The sequence below is a fragment of the Poecilia formosa genome, unplaced genomic scaffold (genome assembly GCF_000485575.1).
Source record: "Poecilia formosa unplaced genomic scaffold, Poecilia_formosa-5.1.2 Scaffold2252, whole genome shotgun sequence".
Taxonomy (NCBI): domain Eukaryota; kingdom Metazoa; phylum Chordata; class Actinopteri; order Cyprinodontiformes; family Poeciliidae; genus Poecilia; species Poecilia formosa.
In genome coordinates this window covers 11529-21362 of record NW_006802191.1, presented here as the reverse complement: position 1 = coordinate 21362, position 9834 = coordinate 11529, and the positions used below count along the sequence as shown (strand labels likewise).

General features: G+C 38.9%; 1 protein-coding gene across 2 annotated transcripts; it reads right to left on the bottom strand.

Annotated features, from left to right (window-relative positions):
- Window positions 1-6: 6 nt before the first annotated feature.
- LOC103133102 (protein-tyrosine kinase 2-beta-like) lies at window positions 7-8373 on the bottom strand. 2 transcript variants are annotated; one of them, XM_007544868.2, is made up of 14 exons: window positions 8128-8373; window positions 7720-8045; window positions 5216-5394; window positions 3684-3771; window positions 3459-3538; window positions 3303-3365; window positions 3118-3172; window positions 2888-3028; window positions 2601-2672; window positions 1983-2084; window positions 1151-1268; window positions 965-1004; window positions 636-667; window positions 7-469 (listed from the first exon to the last, which is right to left on the bottom strand). In XM_007544868.2, exons 2-14 carry the CDS (start codon window positions 7921-7923, stop codon window positions 414-416), a joined length of 1230 nt encoding a protein of 409 aa, XP_007544930.1. In that variant the 5' UTR covers window positions 7924-8045; window positions 8128-8373; the 3' UTR covers window positions 7-413. The 2 variants fall into 2 exon arrangements, with proteins under 2 accessions (XP_007544930.1, XP_007544932.1); XM_007544870.2 differs by having other exon boundaries at window positions 7720-7959; window positions 8141-8373.
- Window positions 8374-9834: the final 1461 nt, after the last annotated feature.

Genomic DNA, 9834 nt, shown 5'->3' with positions numbered 1-9834 from the left:
GCATAATATGATGGTATGCATGAAGCGGGCTGCTGCTTTCAGGCTCAGTGTGAAGACGGTTGGACCACTGTGCTTTACTCGCTTTGAATTACAGAAATAGTTTTGTGTCTCTAGTTTATTAAGACGCGCTTGTAGATGGCGTCTAATGGTCGTCATGGAGACTTGTTTACCTCAAGCGACCTTTTGAGAATTTTGTTCCACCTATTCTTGCTTCGTCCCCCCACCAGATAAACCTCAGTTGGTCTCCAGCGTTGCTTGACATCATTTTCCTTTAGATGTTTTTATATTATGGCATTTTCTTTATTTTATTTTTTTTTATTTTATTGTTTTTATTTTTACGCTCGGTCATTATGAAGCACTTTGTGATTGTTTGAGAACAATGCTGCATTATTTGCCTAATTTAAGATAAATTATTACTCACCATCATACTTTGCGGTCTGTTCTGGGATCTCTGCATAAATATCCGAACCTAAAAGTTAAGTGAAAAAAAAAAAAAAAACATTTTAAAACAGCGCTTACGTTCAGCATTTATTACTCAATTAAAACCTTTCTAAATGTAGTTAGAAAAGTGAGATGCAAGTAAAAACTCAAGACATGAGAGTCTGTTCAGTTTATAAATGAAGATATTGACTTACTTGAACCTCTGTCTGGGCCGGAGGGACCAGCTCTGGAATGAAATGTAGAGAAAATCTTGTTTTGGTGTTCAAAGATGGAAATAACATGCAGCTGTTGTAAAAAGGAGTCAGCTGCAAGTAATGCTTGAATAACTTTTTTTTTTTTCAAACAGAGAGGAACATGAAAGAAAATGTCAAATAAAATGCAGAGGAAAAGAGGAAGCACAAAAATAAACCCAACACCTACACAGTTTTTGCTTTTGGCGTGTTTACCAAAACAAACAAACAAAAAAAAAAAAAAAACGTTTGAGTGTCATGAACATTTTTGAAACTTGACCCATAATAGTCACCTTTGAGGTATGTCGGGAAGCTTTAGCCTCGTGTCTCTTCCTGTGAAGACCAAATACAGCACTTTCATTATGACTTAGTGACATCGAGGTTGTAAAGCGGGACTTCTTTTTTTTTTTTAAGTACATTTTGCTTTTTTATATTTTTATACCACAGTGATTTTGCCCTACGACATACTGTGATGGTACCTTTGTTAGGTCTGATCATGAGCGATTTCTCGGCTTTTCCTTCCAGTCGGCAGTAGCCATCGATCAGGTCGGCCATGTTCTCTGCTACGGTCAGGGAGGAAATGTTCACTGCAAGCGGCTGCGGAGTTGAAAGCACAAGATAATCTGCTTTAGGTGAACATGTTGGGGTTTGAAAGCCACAAAAATAGTGCAACTCAGAAGCCACATCAGGATGCAAAGGAAATATGAAGAAAAGGAGAAGCTTGGCTTGGCACTCCCAGAACAGTAAAAGTTTTCATATGACTGGAGGATGTAGGTAGTGGTCCAAAAGTGGAACCATGCTGGGGTGTTTTTGGTCAAATTAGACATTAAAAAAAAAAGGTTCTTGGGCAAAATTACTTGTGAATCTCAATTGTTGTACCACTGACACCTCTTTAAGGCTGTTAATAACCCTTCAAGTTCCTGTTATTCTTAGATAAAACTTGTTTTTTCTAGTTTGCCAGAAGGATATATTTTATTTCTGATTCTTGGATCTCAGAATAACCCTACACTGACCAATCCTAAGTATGTTTCAGCTCCTGTTTCTTTAAGTTTTGCTTGTCCAGCTAACTGACTGTGTCAGTCTCTCCTGGTTAGCTACCGAGCAGTCGTTAGATAAGTATGCTAATACAATGAGGAACTGGCTCAAACCAGTGAAAGAGATGCATTTATTTAGTCGCAGAGAAGAACTACATGTAGTATGTTTGCATGCACAAAAGCACTGAGAAGGATGTGAGTGCTTCGCCTTATACCCGCACGACTTTCTCCTGCTACTCTAACTGTGAAACTACTGAGTCGGGAAGTGAAGTGCTACCTGTTTGGATCCCTCTATGTGCACGGTGAGGAGAGCGCGGCCGTCAGGCTCAGCGGTGCAGGAGATGCTGCGAACGTCAGAGAACTTGGCCAGACAGACGGGCTGCGAAACAGACAGTATTTCTGATTAACACTGATGTACTTTGGAACTGCTGGTTAAGTTGAAGCAATGAAGAGCTAAAGTTAATTAAACTCCGACTTCATACCCGCGTGTTGCCATTGCAACCCAACCCACTTCCATTTTCTTAACAGATTATGATCAATTTTATTTTCGTTAGTTAGTTTCTTTTTTTTTTTTCTTTTATGATTTATGGAGATAAATAGTCTGAAAATGCATTTTAAGAATTTACAATCCACCCTTTACCTCTTAGATGTTGTTCTGACTGTGACCCTTGACCAAACCAAAATAAGTCTGAGCAACATTTCCCTGTTGTAGACTATAAGTAAAGTAGATTAGAGAAAAACAATTAAAGCAAATATCACATACTCAGGAGGAGCTGCAGGGATCCAATATTTCAAGTGGAGAAATATTTCACTTTTTAGAATATTTTTGCTAAAATAATTGAAGAAATCAACTGGTGTGATTAATAAGTTGGACGATGAAAAGATTTCCACTCACTTTTGAGTTATCCATTTGTTGACTGATCCCGGCGGATCCTATGACCAGGTCTATAGCCAGATTCCAGCCGTGCTACAGAAAAGCAGAACACAGAAAGGTTCTGCATGTTAAATAGCACTTTTCTGCTTTTTCTAAAAGGCATACATCTTCCATATCTCTCAGTATAGGCAACATAAAACTCATTCATCGCTTTGAGAAAGTATGTCTTATGTTTACAATTTTGAGGGACACCTAGATGTTCCAGGTTGTCCAGATTGATTAATACATGACGTCACAAGACGGCTCACCACCAGCTGGCAGCCGTAGCTCTCCTCGGTGATGCTGTAGCACTGAGACAACGTGGTGAAGAACTTCGCCATGCACTGGTCCTGCTGAAACGTCGAGTAGCTCTGGAAGGTCTGCTGGATCAGCCGGCGCAACTGCTTGGGCTGGCACGCGACCACACAGACAGACGGCATCATTCGCTGACGAATCAGTGGCGAGAACAAAACGACATGTGGTCTGGAGGTGACTGTACCTTCATGCTGTCTATGAGCTCTCTGGGAAAGAACAGGTCCAGCCCTACGTCTTTCCTAAAGAGTGGAGTGAATACATGTTGGTGTTTTTACAGCTACAATTTTGTGCTTCGATCAGACGGCTTCCAGATGCGCCTCTGCCTTCTTGAACACTATTTTGCTGAAAGACCGTAAAGACTTTACTTACTCCAGCAGTTCAAAGTTGGACTTTTTCTCCAGTCCATTTGGATTCATGTCCTTGTAGAACCTCCTGCAGCAACAACACCAGGATTTAGCTGTCATTACCAACACGACTTGTCCGTCTTCTTCTTTAAGCCTCGATGAAACATCAGCCGTTCTTTACCTGATCTCCAGACAACCAAGCTGTAAGGCCATCCCATCGCTGACTTTGGAGGCATAATTTTGCATGTAATCACTTCGTACCTGTTGAAAACAAAAAGCTTTTTTTTTGATATTTACCAAACATTTTTAGCAGGATCTTAGTTTAACCCTGATGCTCAATGAATTTCCTATCACTGAAAAAGTAATCTGGAAACTCTTAAAAGGTGGACAGCTGTAGATATTTGACCTGTTGGTAAAAGTAGAGCATGGTTGTTCTGTCATCCATAAAGGTCTCCATGAAGTCTGACGGGATGTATCTGATCCTCAGGTCATATCTGTACAGACAAACATCATAATTAGCTAATCGGAAATAGAATATGCAGGACTCTAGAGTGCAAGCCCATCTTGTTGTGTAACTCAATCAGAGATCATGAAGGGCTAAGGCCTCATTGAGCGCATATAGCTATGTGCACAAACAATAATTTGTCAAATGTTCACTTAAATCGCACATACACTTATGATTTGGATTTCCTTTATTTCATTCATTTACTTAAAGTTTAAATTTCATGTCACTGAAGCCCTTTAAACATATAACGTGTTCTTATGTGTTGTCTTGGACAACACATAAGAACTTATGTTCAATAGATTATACGCATACAAGTCAACACTGCATTTATAGGCAGTGATTTCATTTTTGTTTTAAGTGAAGTACTTTAAAACTGAAGTTAAATGTGAAAATATGCGTACACCTAACTTTAGTAGTGGTGTTGCAAATAAGAAAAAAGAAGCTACATGAAACCAGTGAAAAAAGTTAAAGTTAGAGCTGATATGTTTCAACTGGTTTACCAGATCTGCATTTTTCAGCATCAGAATCGGCTTTATTGGTCACATTTCTGCTCACAACCAAGAAATTTGACTTGCATTCACTGCACAGACATTTTTAAAATAACTATAAACAATATGGTTGTAAATAAAAAAAGATTTTATTCCACTTTTATAGATCATCAGGGTTTCTTTAAATTATAAAACAGATGTTATCTAAAAGTTAAAAGCTTATGTTTCGATAAAACTTTTTTTTGTAATGATTTCTATTTAGATGACTAACTTTTGTATTAGTTTATCACATCAAAGCTAGTTTTTCTTTCTCATTTAGTCATGTTTGAGTTAGATAACATAATTATTCTAAAATAAAAACGGGGCTTTTTAAAAAAATGTTTTTCAGCCTTTAGATCACTTTACTTCTATCTGTTTTTTCTTTTTTTTAAGTGTACTGTAAGGGTCTTACTTTAGATTTAGTTTAGAGGCCAAACAAAGCCTTTGAAATCTTATTTCTTGAAATTTGTTAAATTATTCTTGCTGATCATAAACTGCAAATTCAAGGATCTGTTTTTGATTCTTACCAGATCCATGCCAGATTTTTCAGCATTATGTATTTTATCTCATGCAAGTTTGTCCAGAAAAAAAAAAAAACGAAAAAAAAAAAACGGTATAATAGCACATTTGGTCAATCAGCAGCTAGCTTTAGTTTTTATATGAATTGAGTAAAACGAGAGCTATACCATGCTATGTCCATGATGTCATTAAAAAAATGATTGAAAATCTATAAAACTGAGTCTGAAAAAGTTTGATATTTAGAAATTTATTTTTAATCCAAGCTGAAATATTTCACATTCGTCAGAGCAAAAAATTTGTTTAAGGTTAGAAAATTTGAGTCACTATCTGCAGTTTATATCAGTTTATCTCCACCAATCAAAACTAGGAATAGAAGCAGTCGCTGACCTCCACTCGGCCTCGATGTGCTGCTGTTCATAGCGATGTGTCAGCTCTGTCACGGTCAGATCCGGATGCAGCCAGTGCATCTCTGAAGACTTGAGGTGTTTGAGAAGAAGGCCGTAACAGAGGCTGTGCTTTATGTCTGGACCCACACAGCCACTGGACAGCACCGTATGGATGACGTTCTAGAGGAGAAGCTAATGTTAGCATGTGATTGTGACATTTTCATAATGGCTGCCAGAAAAGCTGAGTAAATCCTCATGTCGGCTTTTTTCTCAACCCAAAGCTTTTACTTTGACACTTTCCTCAGCTAATGGTGCAAATTGGAAACGTATTATTGACTCATTATTGACAGCAAACTCTCGAACAAGCAAGGCGACTTGGTTGCAAACAGTCTCGCAACCGAGGCAGCGATGTTATCAGTTCTCTGCAAACGTTTTGAGTTGAAGCAGAAATGGCAGATGTGCTGAGGGCTTTGCAAGGCGTCAACATCAAGTCTGAACTGTGGTAACTCCCTTTTACTACCGCGCTGAGGAAAGCAGTGGACAAACAGCCAGATAATGCTGAGATCACTGGAAATGTTGGTTTATGGGAAAAATTAATAACACAGCTGAGTGAAGCTTAGAGGACAGCAGCGTAGGACAGTATCTACTCACCCTAAATGATGAATTCAGGTAAGCTGGGGCTGCAGGGAACTAACTAAGCTTCAATGACCAACTTTCGATTAAGAAAAAATAATAAGAAAGCCTCCTGAAATCCGATTTTAAACTCGAAAAGTTATTTATTCCGTCAGCAACTTCAACTTCAACAGCCGGTTTCACTACAGCGCATTAATAATTATTTTTTATTTATTTATTTTTTTTCTTCAGTTTTAGCCATTAGTGTTTCACTAAATCAGGCAAATGCATAACAGGATTTAAATGTACAGAACTCTGAGAAATGCGTCGTTGGAGCTTATATTGCTAATAGTCGATGCCTAAACGAGCAGTTTGACAATTAAATTGAATTTATACCAGACATGTCAGCATAGAAAATTTGAAAAAAATAAATAAATCACATTTTATTGAATTAGATTTCATTTGACTTAATTGAATTAAACTGAAAACTACACGCACTTCAGCAACAATCTGCGGCGCATGATGGAGTTTTGTTTCAAAAACGGAAATACTCACGTTCTCACCTGCGCTATTGATATACAAGGGAAGAGAAATAATGCAAAGCAAAGATGAAGTTAAACAGAGCTCTCATTTACGTACAAGCTGCTATTAACGGTGCAGCGCAGCTATCTGTAGCAGGAATTTAGAGCAAAATAAATTTAAGATCCATTTGTTTCTGTCACATAACACCTATTTAAGCAAGTAAATGTTGTAGTGAGCATGCTCAGTAGTTCTTAATAGAAGTGTAAGTGTTGCTTTGACAGTGATGATAAATATAGCAGCCGCCATGGTAAAGGTTCCTCCAGCAATGATGACTGTGCTGCAAGTGTCAAAAACTTTTAAAAGAAGTTACCAAATATGTACTTTCTTGCATAGAGAATTTAACATGCTAATTTTTATGATGCTGTGTGTGAAATGTAACCACACCATCCTAACAGGTTGAGTAATCAAATAACCAAACTTTTTCCTGTGGTATCCAAATTGCTATTTAAGATTGAATGTGCCGTTGGTTGGAGAATAATCAAAAAACGTCATCCCTTCTAAACCTCTGTACTCTGAAAATACACACAATTATGTAATGTGTTCACATTTTCACTATTTGATGAAACTTTCTTCGTAGTACACACGAACTTTTTTTTCTTCCGACATTGGGAAACATGTTTTTTGGGGTTCCAGAGTGAAAATTTTGCTCAGATATTTGTGTGGACAGTGAAAAACACTGGTTTTCTAAAAACACTGATGTATTAGCTCAGCCTCTAACCTGAAATATAATCCTCAACTTGCACAACAACAACAGTGCCGGATTACATATTCGCCGTCTTGTAGTTGATTATTTGTGTAATACAACGTGACACAAAGAAGCTTGACTTTGTTGCTTGCCAAAAATTGCGTTTTTGTCTGTTCTTTGAGCTTCTGTGTGGATGAAAACGTTCTCGTGTGGACGAGGCATCTTCCTCTTCCTGCTAAAAGTGAGTCGTTCCTTTCCACTGTTGCCACATGCTTGCTCACCACTGGGAATTACTGCTAATTGAAGACTAGTCGCTCTTTGACAGGAATTCACCTTATATTTGGCAACATGACTTGAACTTGAATGAATTGCCTTGGATTGCGACAAAGACCCAAACACTTCGAGAGATTCTTATGTTTTAAGTTTGAAGAGCATCTAAATAATATTTAGCCACCGTGCTGAAATGAGCAGAAGAGCAGAGAGTCTTCAGGGATGGAAACCTGAAAGGTCGGTTGACGGTGTGGCATTACACAACCTTTCGGCTGTTTATTTCCTGTGTCTTGACAGACTTTGCACAGTCTGTTGCTGTAATCAAAGACGGGTTGGAAATAAGCAGAGGAGCATACCTTGATCGTCCAGCCCTCCTCACAGCGGACCAGCTTGAAGTTCTTTCCCAGGTTGGAGCTGTTGCTGAGGAAGCACACTTTGATAATCTTCACCGGGAAGATGCTATCCCTGCCCACGTGGGTGGTGGGAGACATATCCGAGGAATCTGTCGGGCTGGTGGGAGACATGCTCCTCCAGGTCAAGGTGCTGACGTCGCCTGACATTGTTCGCACGGAAGCGGACGCAGGGCACGTAGACTACTGCAGAAAGACGCACATGACTGTCACCGTTTCACTCTGATGCTTCCTTCTGCCTCATAAAGAAAACCCAAAGGGCGGCATTGGAGCTGAAAAGCACAAAGAGAGTTGGTCACAGTTAAAACAAGTTAAGAGAGCAGATCGGCAAACTGTTCTGTTCGCGCTGCGTACCTGTTGCTCTCACCCGTCGTCTTCTCCTTCCGCGGCTCAGAAATCCCCTTCCAGATCTCTAAAACCGAACACAACTAAGTTCAGCGACACCGACCTCAACATCACTTGAATAAGAGCAGACAAGCAGCTCAGTTTTACAGCTCGAAAGCGAAGAATCACCCAAAGCAGAGCGCTGAAGGGGAATAATATCAGTTGCTGAAAGAGGAAACGCACAGAGGGGTGAATAAGGAAGTGGAAGGGCAGCTACAGAAAAAAACTGACATGCCTGATGAAACCTCTGTGACTGTTACTGCCTGTTTCTTATGCAGTGGCAGAGCCAAGCATCATACCTACAGCAGCACTCTGGCCACGGCCCATCTAACTTTCACTTCCGCTTGCAAAACGTTTGAAAATGTTTAATTTGTTCTCATCACATCCAGACTTAGAAGTTTGTGAAATTCAAACTTAAAGCCTCTTCATTGTTTCCTAAGCATATAAGCCTAGCATTGTTCAGCTTGTTTGACTTCAATAAAGATAAGTAGCTGTTTTTAGACTTGGAAACTTTTCACTTGCACTCAATTTGTAAGTCGGTTATGAATATGTTCAAAACCACTTTTCCTTTTCTGTGGTTTTGCTTTAAAGTACTGACGGTGTGTGGGCCGCTTCACTTTAAAAGTCATTCATCCACCTCTGCTAATTCGGTTTAGTGGAAATAAACTTAAAATCTGTTGCAATAAACAAATTAAAAATAGTTTCAATGTCTCAACACAATCTATATTTCAAGTAACTTCCGGAGATTAATTGTAAAAAAGCAATTTTTACTGAATTCTGCACCCTCAAAATTGTTGAACCCTTTCAGTATAATAACCTTTAGGATTCATAAGAGCATCTTTTTGTTGTTTTAATCTGAAAGCCTGATTTTTTTCAGATCAATGCTCCACTCGAAGGAAGGCTACAATGATGGCCACTTTAATGTTTCCAATGATTTTTTTCTGAATCCGAGCCTCGGCAGCGTTTGCGATATTTTCCCCGTTGTGTGGTTCGGCTTCTTCATGACATTTTCTCCCAGGATTTCCTGATATTTGACTGAATCCATCCTGCCCTTCACAAACTGCAGCTTTACAGTTTCAGAGGACCACCACTGTCTTTATATTTAGTTTTGATCCACTCATCCACTGAACAGAATCCCAAACTTCCTTAGCTTATTTATATTGCTTTTAGCAATTCTCAATGGGCTATTCTTGTGCTTTTAGGTTAGTAGTCTCATGTATCTCCCTGCAGATTTGTTGTGGTCAATCAAGGGTTTTCGACCACCTCAAAAACCTGATGGCAGCTGTTGATAGCTTCCTCTTTCTGCCACCAGGTGGCGCAGCCTCTGCTCTTTGAGCTTTAAGCTACAATATTCCTCCAGACACATTTCTGGGGATATTTTCTGCCTTTTCTATCTTTTTTTTTAATCCGTCCTCTCTTTTGAGGCGTTTCTTTGAGTTCGACATATTTCTAACATGTGATGAAACATTATCGTTTGCCTTTTAAAGAGTTCTGTTTAGGCGGTTTAATAATCGTGAGACCACAGCAGTTAAAGTAGGGTTTGTGTTTGAAATATTTCTCTCATGTTTCAGTATTGCTATGGGCAACTTTATGTGGAGTAATGTGTATTTATCACTTTAGACCACTTTGATCCTTTTTTGACATTTATTTAATGTAATTTATGTAAATTTGATCCAG

Bases quoted from the DNA above. Each gene is read 5' to 3' on its own strand.
- LOC103133102 (XM_007544868.2), bottom strand. From the start codon at position 7,923: ATGTCAGGCGACGTCAGCACCTTGACCTGGAGGAGCATGTCTCCCACC. The intron at 3,173-3,302 runs GTAAGTAAAGTC...TCCACTCTTTAG, and splicing joins TCCAACTTTGAACTGCTGGA to GAAAGACGTAGGGCTGGACC. The intron at 2,673-2,887 runs GTGAGCCGTCTT...GCTTTTCTGTAG, and splicing joins GCTACGGCTGCCAGCTGGTG to CACGGCTGGAATCTGGCTAT.